This window comes from Myotis lucifugus, unplaced genomic scaffold (assembly GCF_000147115.1).
Source record: "Myotis lucifugus unplaced genomic scaffold, Myoluc2.0 scaffold_20, whole genome shotgun sequence".
Classification (NCBI taxonomy): Eukaryota; Metazoa; Chordata; class Mammalia; order Chiroptera; family Vespertilionidae; genus Myotis; species Myotis lucifugus.
Genome location: NW_005871068.1, coordinates 2,599,755 through 2,616,703, shown reverse-complemented (window position 1 = coordinate 2,616,703; position 16,949 = coordinate 2,599,755). Strand labels below are relative to the sequence as shown.

Here is a 16,949-nt window from a genome sequence, read left to right as displayed (position 1 = left end):
ACACCCACTGTTTGTAAGATTGAGGAGAATGGGCCCTCCAATATATTGCTGTGGGAGTGTGAACTGCTAATGGTAAATAACCTTCATACATTGCTAGTGGGCTAATGCCAGAGAACCAACAGAATTGGACTAACCCTTATTATTTCACTAGAGGCCCAATGCACGAAATTCGTGCATGGGTAGGGGCCCTAGGCCTGGCCGGTGATCAGGGCCAATCAGATTCCCCTCCTACCCGCCTCCTCCTTCCCTGCCACTGAGCGGTTCCAGCCTCCTGCTTCCCTCGCTCCCGCTGCTGGTCGCCCGCCATGTTCCGCACCGCCCCCTGGTGGTCAGTGCACGTCATAGTGAGCGATCGAACTCCCAGTCTCCTGGTCGAACTCCCAAGGGGACACTTTGCATATTAGCCTTTTATATATATAAATGAGGATGACATAAGGGAACTCTTCTCTGCCTTCCCTGAATCTGGGCCTGGGAGCACTGGGGAGAATACTGCAGCCATTCTCACCCACATGCTCCATTTCTCTGGTGGGAAGCTAAGCAGTCTCCCTATAGCTCACTAAGGGGAGGGTGGGCCCCATACCTTCGAGAAACTGGCTGCATCACTCGAGGCCTACACTGGAGGTGGAAACAGATTTGGCCTCTGGATCTCCCAACCCAGCTTTACTAAATGAAATCACACACTCAACTGGTGGTTTCTTGAGTCTATTTTCAATGTGATTAGGACCCAGAGAGGATGGGTATAATTAGAACCTCCAAAACCCCAATGGATGGCTTTGCAATCCCTCCCCTTACTTCAAAAAAGCCCAGGCAAAAGGAAACAGGTTCTGCTTTTAAAGCCAAACACAGCACGAAGAAGCAGAAACTGGCCTCTCTTAGATAAAAGCAAAATAATAATATCGCTTCTCGGCCTTTTGGCTAAGATCAAGTGTAAAAGCAAAATAATATAGTTCTAGTGAACTATTCTATTTTTGTCAATACATTTGGATATTTCTGTGGTAATATACATGATGAACAAATGCCATCTACAATTCTTAAGCAAGTTTTCTGTAGCAAAGTATCCTAATGGCTTTACAGTATCAGCAGGTCACTACAATGCCAAATCCCTTGTGTTCACTGATACCAACAATACAAATAACTTGGGACCAAGTGAATAGAAAAAAACAATCATTCTTGAATTTTACCTCAAACTTAATAGACTAAAAGAATTGCCATCTCAAAGGTCATGAAAGTGATTTTAAAGTCTGAGCAAGTGCCCTAGCTGGTTTGGCTCAGTGGATAGAGCATCGGTCTGCGGACTGAAGGGTCCCAGGTTCAATTCTGGTCAAGGGCACATGCCCGGGTTGCGGGCTTGATCACCGTGTGAGGCGTGCAGGAGGCAACCGATCAATGATTCTCTCTCATTATTGATGTTTCTCTCTCTTGCTCTCTGAAATCAATGAAAAACAATTTTTATAAAAAAATAAAGTCCAAGCAGGTGCAGGTGTTATACCTGTATGCAACACTGATACTTCCATTGGTGCTAGAAGTGCTCAACTACTAAAGGGGTCACATCACTTCCAGCTTATACTGTGTCAAGAATTTATTAACCGTGTGATTTATGTTTCTTCATTTCCGTGTGTGTTTGTGTGTGTGTGTGTGTGTGTGTGTGTGTGTACGCGCGCGCATGCACACACACACCCTGTCTATAGCCAACACTCCACTAGGGTAACTTAAAACAAAATAGGAATTTATTTACAACAATAGCAGATGTCAAAAATAACAGGAACAATATATAACAAATCCAAGAATTATTTTATGAAAAAGGCAAACAATATATACACAAAAGACAAAACAAAACCCAAATGGGCAAAGTTAATTTTTACTTTAACTAAACAGCTACAGATATGGGTTTTCAGATATGAATTACTTAAGTAACGTTGGGCCAATTAGTTAAACACATACACACTTTCCAGTCCTTCTCTTTTACTTGCTGACTCTTCCTCTGAATTCTTATCCACCTTTGAGGAGCGTAACTTAGGGGAAGCCATACAAGATTAAGTGCAGGCTATTTACATGTGGACTAAAGGATTTACTTACTGACCAGCAGGCTCACACTTTAAAAAGGGTAAATCCAAGGTATAAATTGAGTCCCATGTCACCTTTAACTGCTTATCTCTGGCTTGTGTGTATGTGTGTGTTTCTAATCTTTGAAGTTCCTCAAGTGCTCTAAAACAGCATTTCCCAAACTTGAGCATGCAGCAGAATTACTTGGAGGACATGTTAAGACACAAGATCACTGGGTCCCACACCCAGTTTTCTGATTCAATGGGTCTTGGGTAGGGCTGAGAATTTGGCAGCACTTGAAAACCACTGCTCTGAAACAGCAACCCTTTAAGAGTTTGGTCATGATTTTCTTTATATGAATTCTAGAATTTGTGGGAGCTCAAGGAAATTGTCAATACTAAGATTCCCAGAGAACAGAGTAATACACTGCCTGGGATCACAGACTGGTATGATGTTATCTGTCAGGTATTTTATTACAACCAAGTTTCTCAGCATGCTACAATTTTCTGTCCAATTTATGGCTCTGGACAGTGACATTCACCATGTCCTCTTGATCCTTTACCTCAAGTTTTTCTTATTTACTGTCTCAACTATTAGGCAAATACTTATTCCTACATAGTTGAAGATCAGCAGGATCTCATCTTTAAAAATCAATGACTGAAATCTATCTTGTTCTAACTCCTGATAACTTTTACCTAACTTCTCTTATTATGACAATGACCATTCTCTAGTATTTAGTGTCTTCTAGAACCCTCCAAACTGGGCACAAAGGGGAAACTGTAGGGCAGGGTTGCTGTGGTGGAGGTGGGGACAACCCCCACTGACCCAATGTGCAATGCATTGATACTAAAATGAACTTTAAGTGCTCTCAAAAACCACTTTATGCAAGGGAAATTTATCTCCGGGTAACTGGAGATGCTAATAAAACAAATCCTTTATGAAGATAAAAGAAAAAAATAAATTTCAAGGACATGCTCATCAAAGGACTCACCAATCACCTCTTAACTCCTCTGAATTACTTGCAAATCCGCAGGGCTGAAATATTATCAGTATTTGCATTCAAGTCATAAAATTCAAAGCAATCAAGCATTTTGAATTCCACTGCTGCATAAAAGGAATTAAGAAATGGGGAAATGAAAATAAACCACTGCTTTTGATGTTTATTAGGTTTACAAAAACTGTACATTTTTTTCTTAAGAAAAAGCATTAACTTAGTACTGGTATCAAATAGACTAAACATTCAGTAACAGGAAAATATTCTGATTTTTATTTTTGCACATTATTCTCAAGTACACAATTACAATAATGTCACACATCCCTATATGATTTTCTTTTTATGTATTTTACTTTTTTTACAAAGTGTACAGAGGGAGGGACATACAATATTTAATAGGATATTTCTACAGAACAATAACTTATATTATGTCCTTGTAAAAATCTGTACCTCTTTAAAACATTTAACTGAAACATCCATTTTTTTAGCTTTGCTAATCAAAATTGTTTTAAGTAAAACTAGGTTGTAACTAATGTCAGTACATAACAGTGACTACGATTTCATTTTCTCTTTATACAGACAAATACATTTTATCATATTCACTTGACCAAACCCTTAAATACCTTTTAAAGGTTTCAATATTGTGCTTTAAAAAGAAAAGAACTGTGTATGATTCCAGACTATGTAAGAGAAATATAAAGTGTGTAAAATGCTGTGTTCTTTATCTTTCAGTTTATTTAAAAAAATATAATGACCAATTATATTTTCTGTATTAATTTTATAGGATGTTTTAAAATTAATAAATTTCCACTTTCATTTAAGTGTTTTACATTACCTCTGGGAAAAATTAAAAATTAGGGACATTTTAAAGGTTCTCAAAAAAACAGAGCTTTCAAGAATAGTACTGCAGGGCAATGAATCACACAATTTTAAGTTACTTTTTTTTAAAAAGCACGTTATAGAGGCCAAGAGGGCACAGGAGCTCCCACTGGGACAGGCCCATGCCTTGGTTTTGACTGGTATTCAGGTTGGAGTTCATACCAGCTTAAAAGTACTTGACTTAGAACTGAAGTAAATCAATCCAGTACTTCAGAGGCTTGTCAAACACACGATATTTAGAGTTCTAATCCTATAAACTCTTGAATACAGATCAACGGCAAAGAGAAAGATGAAAGGTAAAAACCTAAAAGCACAAAGAGGATGGAGCACCATAATGAAGTGGCAAGGCAGCTATCAAGTGGGAAGAAAAGTCCAAAATCTCCCATGACGTGCCAGGTACTCGTATGTGCTGACAGCCAATTTAAGGACCCCCCCCCCCAAACTGTCTTATGTTCTCTAAAATTTATTCTAACATAACCAAATTCTAATTAACTTTAGCGTTGCTTTTATGAATTTATAAATCTGAGTCTGAACTATTTGTTTAAAAAAAATCAACTCAAAGAAAAATAAAACAGTGAAAGACATGGTGATATTCCAAATAAGGCATCAGATTTTCCTCATGCACTTAAAACATACCTTTAATGTTATGTTCTAATCAAAGCCAACTTGAGCGTTAAGTGTTTGAAAGTTTCCTAACTACAACTAAGAAATAACAGAGTAGGCTGAACTTGCCAAGTATAAATCATAATTAGCACCCGATCTCTGATACATGAAGCCATAGCTTCTTTAGTCTCCCTCGCTTGGTAACACAGAGTTCCCTCGGGGGCTTCTCAGAGAGAACTGAGGAAGGTCTGTCCGGATACTCGTTAGCTTTTCAGAAAAATATAAAGGCATGGAGCTGAAGGTGTATGAAAACATTCTATCTAGAAACATCTTAACTTCTATTTTTCAATTACCAAAGATATTTAAAAGAAAATACCTTTACTCTTTAAAAATACGAGTGTCCTTATTTTCCTTCTAATTCTTCACCTGAGTAGTCTCTCTGAAGAGCATGCTTTACAAAATGCTCTCATACATCCCTGCATCTTTCATGTTATTGTAAATTTAATACTTTTCATTATAGATTTTAAACAACTACTACTTGGGGTTGTGTGTATAAATATGTAAAATAAGCAATACACACAGATACATGTTTTATATATATATGTGCATATACATAGTTCAGGGTACATATACATATATAAAGTTGCAAAAGATCCTATGAGCCACAAATTACCTCTAGGAGATTCCAAAATGCAGTCCTCAATAAGTCTCATTTGTAGCACACAACCATTCCAAGACAAAGCAGCACAGACAGAATAATCAAAATACAACAGGATCAAGCAAAATTTGTCAATAAAGTTTTCTAAGACTTTGCTATGCAGACAGAAGATGTAAATACTCCAAAGAAAGCCCCCCAAAGATATATTTTGTCCACTAAACAAAATGAAAAGTAAGCACAAACCCACCCACTGTTCTTTACTCAGCAATGCCAGGGATGCAAAGCTCAAATGGAAACTTTCATTGTCATGTGGTCTGAAAAGATTAAGCAAGACAAGTACATGACTTTCATGTTAGCCTAATTGGACGTGACTGTTAAATCTCCCATTTATGTTAGATGTCTCTGACAATTTTAAGAAATTTATGGGGGGGGGGGGGGGAATAGTTACTCTGAAAGTAATCATGTTGACTCAATCTAAAGTTACCCTAGCTTTATGTTAAATGGTCTTAGAAGAGTACCATTAAGATAATAAGCAAGGTAAATATTTAAATAAATATAAAACTAATAGAAAATTTCAGTATAGAAGGATTACTTCATTAAAAGCAACTTGCTTGTTGCTGCTTTTCCCCATTAATTAAACAAACTGAATAGTTCAGAACACACTACTGAACAAAATGTTAAAAAAAAAAAAGTCAACTACAAGCAATATTCTATTTGTACACAGAATAAATCAATATACAGTATTGTATGTGAACAAGACTGATTGGCTTTAAAATGAATTTTCTGCTTCAAGGCCTGCATCTCCACAAACGTCTGTAGAAGTATTGTTAGGGCAGGCCGACTTCTTTATGATGCCGCATTATGTGCTGGTTCTTTTCCGAAGGTCTCCGGAACCCTTTCTTGCAGTACTCACAACGGTGAGGGTAGTCTTTCGTATGAATGGAAATAACATGCCGTTTAAAGCCTGAGGCATCTGTAGTGCTATACTCACAGTACTCACACTGATACACCTTCCTGCCACTGTGTGTCTTCATGTGCTTTTTAAGCTCATTCTGCTGCCTAAATCCCTTTCTACATCTCTTGCACCTAAACGGAAGATCTTTTGTGTGAACCGAGAGAATATGGCGACTTAGAACGAATGGATCTGCAATCTTAAAGTCACAATGTCTACACTGGTGCATTTTTTTACCCTTGTGGGCAGCCACGTGTTTCTTAAGTTCTGAAGGCCTATGGAAGCCTTTATCACACATGTCACACTTATGGGGGTAGTCTTTCGTGTGAACTGAAATTATGTGTCGTTTCAAATCACTGGAGTTTGAACTCTTGTGGTCGCAGTGCAAACACTGGTGTGTTTTGCTTTCTTGGTGAATAAGAGCATGTTGCTGCACCTCTTTGGTATCTGAGAAAGTCAGAAGACAAATGTCACACTTGAATGGCATCTCTTTACTATGCTTAGTTTTCACGTGCGTTTTCAAGTTGGAAGAGTCTGCAGACCTATATTCGCAGTACTGGCATTGGTACGGCTTCTCCCCAGTATGGATGCGCATGTGCTTTTTGAGCTCTGAGGGGTGACGAAAACCTTTACCGCACTCCACGCAGATATGAGGGAAGTTCTTGCTGTGGACCGCCAAAAGATGGCGGTTCAATAACCCTTGTTCAGCTGTTTCATATTCACAAAATTTACACTTGTACATTTTGTTGGCTCCTTTTTCCTTATGCACCATTTTATGAGTAAACAAAGCCCCAGCATGAGAGAAATGCTTCCCACATTCATCGCATTCGATGGCCTTCTCTGTCTTGCTGGTCAGCTTGTGGCTCTCCAGGTGGTTGTGTAAACTTATCTTCTTGTTGGTAGTGTAATCACAGTCAGTACAGCGGTACTTCTTCTTGGCAAGGTGTTCAGGATGGTTTTTCATGTGCCTTTTCAAAAAACCTCTGGACTTAAACTTTTTTCCACAAATCATGCAAGGATAGACAGTCAAGGGATGTCCATCAGGGCCAATTATTATTGCTAAGAAAGGAAAAGAAAGGTACATGAGAGATCAAACCAAGTTCTATTTTGGTTTCATCAAGAATTTAAAGGGTGTGTTCTGGACATTATTGGGCACTCTTAAGTTAAGCTACTTGCTACTTAACATTCCTTTTAGCATTTTTCAACATAGGAGATATATCAACCTTGTCATAAAGAGGAACCTGGTCTGCAAACTTTATTCGGTATGACTGTACCAACCTCACTCCCTCCAGTTTAAAACAATACATGAATATGTAACTTCTATCAACTAGTGATTAAAGCTATTATTATCAATTTAGAAATCAGTGGGAAATTATTCATAAAAATAAAGTGTTGTAATCACAATTCCTTCTTTGGTTATTCCAAAAACATAATTTATGTCAACTTACAGTAAAGCTTAAATGGGCATACAAGAATAGACAGGAATACATCACATGACCTTAAGTACCTGTTCTGCTGCTCTTTAAAGTATGCCTCTTTACGCTGACATAATCAGATTCTTTAAATATATTACTTTTAAAAAAGTTAATGTTTGTAACATATTTGAGGGATTTCTTTTCATTTCCACACAAAAAAAATCACTGAGTTTTTAATTATTTCCATCCATGTTCAATCCATTCCGTTTCTTTTTATCCAAGAAAATCATTCATGAATATCACTGAATTCTTAAAATTATATTTTCAACTTTGATACGCAAAAGTTACATGTGGTCTAGCAGCTAAAATGCCATCACAACACCTCTGTGGATACATACTAGTTTCATCTGAGAGCTCGCAAAGCACGCTGCGCTGTGGAACTCGTGTGCCCTCACCTGTTTGGTACTGCCTGGAATCAGGTCTTCTCCTTTTCTTTGGTTTTTGTTTAGCCAGTCTGCCGAGCCCAGCAGACTCATCTATGTGCAAGAGGGCACTTGCAGTGCCATTCCGGTTTTCAATTCCATCAGAATTATTACCTAACAATGCGCATTAAAAAACAAAATTATACTGTATTATAAATTATAAAGAATTAGGGATTCTTTATTAACTACAACAACAAAAAGTAAGCCATGATACTCATGAATGACAGAAATTCCCCATTCTAGATAATGGGTTTCATGACCATATTTATTATAACAAGACCGGAAGAAATGGCCGAGCTTCCAAATCTAAAAAAACACGTCAGCATTTTGCCCCATGGATTCTCTTGTCTCCCAAAATTGAAAAGGCATGGGACAGATATAATCAAGATGCAAGTTTCAGCTTGAAAGCCTGTGTGCTTCTTGCAGTACTTCCTTCTACATGCTATATACATGAAGAAAAATCTTGTTAAAAACAAAGACAAAAAATAGACTTTATAATCTTCCACTACTCCTGTTCAAATCAAGTAACCATTATAGGGTACTGGCATTTCAGATTTCTGAAACCTAAAACCACAGAAACCATCTTTCAAGCATGAATTCACATTCAAGAACCAACTCAATTGGAAGAGCTGCTATGCAACTTACCGTAAGCTGCTGCCCACGCTATTGGCATGAAGGTTTTGATTTCATTGTCATCGATTTGCTGTTCGTGTGCGGCGGCTGCTGCGGCTGCTGCAGCGGCATCCTCTTCTCCTACAATCACTTCCATATAAACTTCATCAGCAATTTCAGCAACATCTAAGTAGAAAATTATATAAACTTTTGTGACCAGGTTTACAGAGATTACAGGAAAGATACTGTCATTTGAATTCAATTAATAGACAAGTAGAAAGAAGGTTCAAATGTTATATACCTAGAACACAGTTTTCGCATATAAGCACTCAAATATTTGAATGAATCATTCATTTCTTGGTTTTCACCATAATTCATTTTTTCATTGTTGACACTATTCGTTTTTAGATAAAGTTCTTAGAATACATGAGTTATTGGTGTTTCCCTTGGAATACGGCAGCATAACAATCTCTACAATAATGTTACTTGTTTCCTTTAAATATTGGCCATATTTAAAAATTTTTTGTTAATCCTCACCTGAGGTTATTTTTTTCCATTGATTTTTGGAAAGAGTGGAAGAAAGGGGGAGAGACAGAGAGAGAAACATCGATGTGAGAGAGACACATAGATTGGTTGCCTCCCACACACACCCCAACTGGGGCTGGGGATGGAGCCTGCAACCGAGGTACGTGCCCTTGACTGGAATCGAACCTGGGACCCTTCAGTCCACAGGCTGACACTCTATCCACTGAGCCAAACCGGCTAGGGCCATATTTAAAGTTTTTTTAAAAAAAAGAACTCCAAGAACATTAAATTTTCTCCCACAAAAAGACCACCTACTTACTTAAGTCTTCATCTTCTTGCTGAGAGTCATTGACAGTCATATAAACCATCTTTTCCCTTGGCACACGAATACTGCTATTCTGATCAAGTAGTTCAACTCCATGGTCATTCTCAGGCTCACTCTCCACAATGTCTACGGTGCCACCTATTAGGGAAGATGACAGCTCCAAGAATTTATGAGAAAACTTCATTTCCTCCTATTTCACGTATCACATTTTACATACTTTTCTACTGCTACATTGGAAACCTTGCTTAAATATAATTTTATTTCAGAAAGGAAGAGAGAGTGGGAGAAAGATAGAAACATCAATGATGAGACAGAATCATTGATCAGCTGCCTCCTGCACAACCCCTACTGGGGATTAAGCCCACAACCAGGGCACTGAACCCCAACCTCCTCGTTCATAGGTGGATGCCCAACCACTGAGCCATGCTGGCCAGGCTGGAAACCTTGCTTAAAAGTTATCTTCAGAAAAAGTTTCAAATGTTCTCAATCTAATCCATCCAAAAGTAATCAGGTTGAAGTGTTTAGATCAGGATGAGTAATATGTTGAAGGTGTCCTCTTACCTAAGTCATCCTCTCCAGGGTCAGCTTTAAAAATGTACACCTTGATGACTTCAGGGCAAGAACCATCCACTTTACAAGGATCAATTTCCGACTCTGTCATTCCAGAGGAACCACCATGTTCTATTTTGCCAGCATCATCCACTAAAAAGGCAGGGAACACATTACAAATAACATTAGTAGGTATTTAAATGTTAGCATTTTCAAAAGTCTTTTTTTACAAATATAATCTTTAACTTGATTCACATAAAAATGAACGATTTTACCTAGACAAGTAGACATGTGGAGCATGATGGGAAATGTGGCCAATAGCTAAGCTAAAGCCTGTCACAAAGGGTCTTGTGTAACCAGGCAGAGAAGATCAGACTTGATCCTTGGCTGGTGGTTTCTCAATCTTGTCAGGTGTCAAAATCTCTTTGGGAACTTAGAAACACAGGCCAGCAACCAGCAGTTCTACAGAATCAGAATCTGCAGGAGTGGGACCTGATATATAGACAGATTAAGAGGTACTCTACCCTAGGGATTCTGATCAGAGTTTTGAGAACCTCTGCTATAGGTGATGGGACACGTTTAAGCCAAGCAGTGACAAGGTGAGACCACCATTTTTGCTATACCATGCTGGCCTTGAGAAAGGTGGATCCAAAGGGGTTAGGACATGAAACAGGAAACCACTTGTGAATCTACTTCAATAATGCAGGCAACAGATACCAAGGCCTCGAATCGGGCAGAGACAATGCAGATGGGGAAGAGGGATGGACTTGAGGCTCATCTTAGAACTAAAATGGCAGCACTTAATGCCCAACTAAAAATTGAACATGACAAAGGATAACTATAGGATTTCTGATTTGGGTGATGAACTGCGGGAAGAAATGTTAAGAGAAATGAGGAAAAGGATCTCTCTTCCTACATGTTAATTTAATTAACGTCCAAGGGATAACATCTCTGAAAGCTCTCAGAGCTGGTGTCTGTCCCTATCCCTCTGTACTCATAGCACCCTTTGATTGTTTCTCTGAGTGTACAATTCACTATATTGCTACTATCTGGGGTTTTCCACCTATCTTTCCCATTGACAGAGTAGAACCTGTATTTTCATTATTCAGTCTTTTAAGATAGAGTCTGGTGATAGTAGATGATCAGAATATTGATGAATCAATGATTTCATGAGTGGCTAAGACGTGAAGTCAGTTGCTGGATATTCCAGTCTGAAAGCTGAAGGCTGACACACAGATTTGGGAGCCCATCAGCTCCATGCTAACCAAGCCTTGAGATCATAGAATGAGAACCTGCAGTATGAGGCAAGAGCGGGCTGAGAAAATCCTGGAAATGTCATAGTCTAAGGGAGGGACAAGAAGAGTTCAGAAAGGAAAGCTAGAGAGGTTGATGGAGAGTCATAAAGGAAGCCAGGGAGCTAAAAGTTCCGAGAATTCTAGTAAGACCCATGGCAATAATACAGCATGCATTACTCAAGGAGGAATGTCTGCATTGACCAATCACCTGGAAGTCATTGATGTTCCTGGTGAAAAGTGGTGTAGTGAAGGCCATATGGGGTCAGATGTGGGTTGAGGATTCAATGGAAGCTATGAATTTCTTAATGAAGTGTAATTTTACCGTGAACAGAGAGGCAGTGACTAGAATGGGTTGCATGGTCAAGGACTTTTCTGTTTGAGAAAAATACTTATGCATGCTCAATCTGTAGGAGAAAATATAATAGAAAGTGAGGGGCTGAAACCAGACATGATATGAAATTTATAGATCAAGATCTCAGAGGAAAAGGGAAACGGAAACGAAACTAGGTGCAAAGATAAAGGAGCCCTAGCCGGTGTGGCTCAGTTGGCTGAATGTGATCCTGTGCAACAAAAGGACTCCAGTTTTGATTCCCATGCCTGGGTTGCAGGCTCGATCCCTGGTAGGGGGGGTGCAGGAGGGAGCCAATCAATGCTTCTCTCCCTCTCCCTCCCCCTCTCTCTTAAAAAAAATCAATATTTTGATTTTTAAAAATATTTTATATGACTATCAAAAGCATATTTTTAAAAAAGATAAAGGAATTTTCCTTAAATAGGAGAAATTTGCTATACTTCTGAGATGAGAAGGTAAACATGGATGAGAACATAGCTACATTGTGTTTAGGGAAAGGAGGAAGGTTGTAATGCAGAAAATTGGAGTTCATGACTGGTGGCTTCAACCGGTAGATATGAAACAGGAAGGAAGGACTTGGTTACCAGTGAGAGAATGGTAGACTGAGTTAAGAGCTTAAAAAGCTAGAGAAAATGAGTTGATCCAGGACAAGCTTGATGATATGAAGGGTCAGAGACCAGTTGGTTAAACTCTGCAGTTTAAAAAAAGAGAGGTTCTCTGAACTCTGAACATAACTACCTATATTCAAGTATCTTGACTATGTTTTATAAAAATGGTTTGTAGGGGGGAAGAATCGGCATTATGTCCTTATTTCTGGCCTGATGTGTACCTACCCTTTTTCAAAGCTAAATATTTTTATGATATACCCAAGCTGATTGAGCCAATGTTATTTTCTTAAAGGTAGCTTTGGAATTTTAAGCTGAAATAACATTATAAGGATGAAGATCTCACCAAACTAGCAGGAAAGTCCTGAATAAATTTATGTCTTCAAAGAACTCATCTCTGACAGGTGATATGGTTGATGAAGCTTGGCCTCTTCTGGCAAGGTTTGTCCAAACTGATTCTAACAAGTACTAGAAAATCAAATGCCCTTGTGTTTACAAAGAACAAGGTCAGGCTAGCTGTTTTTGGGTACACTAGTTTGTCAGTACTCATAAGATAAACCTTTGATGATTGGAAAATCTAATCATTTTTGAGCTTACAAAATGTCATGTATTTACCTATAACTTGAGCTAAAAGACTTTTCTGTTTGTTTTCATAAATGTGTGGGAAACACATTTCAAATATACAGGCTTACCGGAGCCAAGCAGAGTTATTCTACCATTTGACAAAAGTAGAATTCAGATTTTCACCTTGAGAATTTGCCCCACTAACTCAACCTATGAAATTATTCTAAATATGAAATATTACAGAAGCGATTTGTTTAAAAAAATACTTTGCTGGTTCTCTTACTCAAAATTTCACTCTGATTTTAATGCTACCATTAAAAATGAATTTCTATTAAAAACAGATAAAGAAGGCTTAGATAAAATTGCGTCATACCTATAATTTCTGCGTTAAGTGCCTTCTTCTAATGCAGTAAAATGAAGAACTACAGCTTTAGAATAGGCCTCTCCAAAATAGAAGAGCATAATTCCTGAAAATTAAGACTACATCTAATAATAACTACCATTTGCATGGCATTTCACAATTTCCTTAGCATTTCCTATGTACTTTTACTTATTTGATTCTCATCTTTTCCAGATAAAGAAATAAAGGCTCTGAGATGGTATGTGACTTGCCCAAATAGGTGAACTAATAAGTGAGAAGTGGGAGACAGAATGAGGAGGTACCTGTCTTTAGAATCCAGATCTTTATTTTCATCTTTTGATTTTTTAAGAAATTTATGTTCACTGTATATAATTTAATATTTTAAAAAATCAACAATAGTCCCACCAACCAGAGATTCTATCATTATCTTAGTAAATTTCCTTCCCAGTTTTTTCTTTTAAGTAAAATTGGCATCACATTTTCCTCCAGCCTTATGGAATAATAATCTTTGTATCTCATCCAGCAGTTTTAAACTGTAAAACTAAAGAAAAAATTGACTTAGCAATTATTTCATTATTAATAGCAAAACTATGGCAAAATATAGGCATATTTTATACTGCTTCAAGGGAGCTTCAGTAAAATCCCTGAAGACCAAAAATTAAGGATTGCTTATTTGCAATACTAACAGATGCTATGGAGTCTAAAAATATAGTTCATTAAGACTTCAGAAAACTCAGTAGTTTCTGAAAATAAAAATTACTTGGGGGTGGGGGGAATAGGGGATACACCACTTCAAGCAAACTGCTTCATAAAGGAACACTGATCTAATTTAAAAATCAGCAAAATGAAGCTGATTTGGAGAACATTTGATGGAGAATCTATATAATAAGAAATAACAATGGTTGTGATAATAACACCAAATATTTACCTACCACATACCACATGCCAAGCATGATACTAAGCCCTTAAAATATACCATTTACTCCTCACAACCACCTTATAAAACAGGTGATACTGTTTTGTTATTCTCACCTCTCAAAGCTTCAAAACACATTTCATTATAATTTTTGCCAAGATAGAAAAATATACGGTATCGGATTGCTATAGAACTGCATTTTGTGTACATTAACATCGTAAAAAGAGACATCACACCAAAATCCCTTAGACACTGCCCTCGGTCAGCTTTCTTAAAACAAAGATCCAGTCACCTTACTCTCTAGCAGGTAATGGTGCCCCATTTCCTACCAAGTAAAATAAAAATTGCAGTCTAGCAACCAAACTCTGACCAAACTGCCTTCTGCCCTCACAGTCTTATCTCCCCAGCACCCCCCCGACTACGCCACGTACCCTGAAGTTATTAGTATGTTATTTCCATTCCTTTGTGCTTCTGCAACTTTGCTTTAAAATATATACATATTTATTGTAGAAATTGTACAGCTTATTATTTAAGAAAAGTATAAAAATAAGTTAAAATGTGCTCAAAGCCCACCATATGGAACTATCAATAGAAATTACAGATCATTATTCAGACATTTCTAGGCATATTTAGGCATTAAAGAATGGGAGAGAGACTGGACAGAGATTTTTTTTTTTTTTTTAGTGAAAATTGGATAGTGTAACATGCTATTTTTAAACAAAAAATATTATATTAGAATTTACTCAAACTTTAATTCCATTCCCTGGCTTACCAATCCCTTGCCCCACCTCTTTTTTATGGTGAGGAGAAGGGAGGACTACACATATTTGCCTTATTTGAGCACTTTATTCTTGGTATAAATCTAATTGAAATCAGATTAAACTGAAAACTCTTAATTCATTAATTTTAGTATTTATTTCTAAATAAACCTGAATGCCTACAGTAAAGACACAGTAACTTTAGATAAACAGAAACTTTAATTTTATCAGAACAAGCTTAAAGCTTGTTTAACACATCTCTAAAATATTCTTAGTTCACTAAATTAGACTTTTCTCACATTTCAGAAATATCCCCATGCAGATATATTTTGAAAATTCTAAAATTTTATTCTGTGGTTTACCAAATGATTTCAAGGTACAAAATGAAATTGATCGAGTATATACATAAAAGTAATGGTAAGATTTATACAACCATCAGCCTGTAGGACAAAAAATTAAGCAAATACTTTAGCATGTCTCCTGTGCTAATATCCCCTAGAATAATTCTAAACCATTAGACTGTATTGATCCTCAGAGTTCATGCACTAAACATAAGGGTTTGGATTCATTCATTCATTCATTCACTCCCTGAACCACTTTTTATTGGATGTCTACTATGACCAAAGTTGTGCTGAATTAGGAGCTAACATCAGACCAAATGGTCAAAATACCTAAACTAGGAAAGGCCAGGGCCATTAGGCTCCATATCTGCAAGGGTGCCATTCACACTATAGCTGGACAGCTGACAGCTGCATGCAGCAATCCTGTAGACAGATCTCTAGCATGTCTAAATGTATTCCTCCTCTAGTAATTGGTTTGCCATCTGCCCAGATGCACAAGCCAAAAACCAGGAAGGGAGCTTCAAACCCTCCACCTCCCTAACTTTAATCCAAATTCCACTTCCTAAATATGTCATGAAGTACTTTCTGCCAAACTCTACTGATAGAACCTCATTTCAAACTAGCATCGTCTGTTTCTTACCTGGACTACTACAATCATCTCTCACAGCGTATTTTTTGTTTCTAATTTTAGTCTTCCCTTGTCTGCTCTCAATATTGCCACTAAGATTACTTTTGTAAACTATAATCCTAAGCATATTATTATTAATCGGCTTACAACGCTAATAGCTCCCCACATCAGAAAGGTAAAGCAGGCTTATTGTATTCAAAGGCCTTTATGATTTGTGCCCAATTTTGCCACTCTTACTTCTCATCATTTCCTCCATTCTCATCATTAAAGACATTTGCACTCCAAAGAAAAAGTCTCTGAACACTCAAAGACCTTCCACATTTCTCTGCCTTTAAATATGTTCTCTGCCATTCCTCCCCACTCAGGTACCCACTGAACATTTTATTCATCCTTCAAATTGAGTTCATCCCAAATTATGTTTAAAAAATATAATAATAATCCCTGTCTTTGATAAATACTTATGAAATAAATATGTGGGATTTGCTTCAAAATAGAGGGAGGAAAATGAATAGGAGATATGAAATAAATTTATTTATATCTTCAGCCAAGCTCCCACAGAATTTTGGTTTACACTTTCATAGCATTTAGCTCACTCAAGTGTACCAAAAATCTCAACATTTTCTCCCTTAGTGCTTCCAAAATACCTTGTATATCCAGTTATATCTTTTCAAACTCAACTATATAATTACCTGTTTCTGTCTGTCTTCTCTCCAAGACTGTGAACTCTTAAAAAGCCAGAAACTTTCTCTAACAGCTAACAAGATTCCTAGTTTATCATGGCTGATTAATAAATGTTATTGAATGAAGACATAAGAAAAGTAAACATAGGCAAGAGTAAAAATAATCGTTTAGATGATTCTTTTTTCTCTCATATAAATTTGAAAAAAATTAATTTTTTAGGTAGAAAAACAATGGAATAAGGTGTGGAGGCTGTCCTCGTGGCTTCTGCTATTAAGGAGTAACTAAGAAAATGTGTAAGCCTCCTGCCCAAATTATTTCCTAACATTGCTAAAATTGGGTATTCATGAATATTGTAAATTTTAATAATCACTGAAATTCAATATGCCTCCTCCGTCCACCAATAATCACTTTTTA

General features: G+C 37.3%; 1 protein-coding gene across 7 annotated transcripts in view; it reads right to left on the bottom strand.

The window, feature by feature from the left end:
• Positions 1-1,705: 1,705 nt before the first annotated feature.
• The window catches only part of ZFX (zinc finger protein, X-linked), a 39,838-nt gene continuing 24,594 nt past the window's right edge, over positions 1,706-16,949 (bottom strand). For all 7 annotated transcript variants that reach the window (XM_023751331.1, XM_023751328.1, XM_006085633.3 and 4 more), the window contains 5 exons: positions 10,050-10,190; positions 9,483-9,626; positions 8,672-8,824; positions 8,000-8,140; positions 1,706-7,188 (listed from right to left, as the gene is read on the bottom strand). In XM_023751331.1, coding sequence (XP_023607099.1) covers positions 6,005-7,188; positions 8,000-8,140; positions 8,672-8,824; positions 9,483-9,626; positions 10,050-10,190 — 1,763 coding nt within the window. In that variant the 3' untranslated portion in view covers positions 1,706-6,004. The remainder of the gene's footprint in view (positions 7,189-7,999; positions 8,141-8,671; positions 8,825-9,482; positions 9,627-10,049; positions 10,191-16,949) is intronic.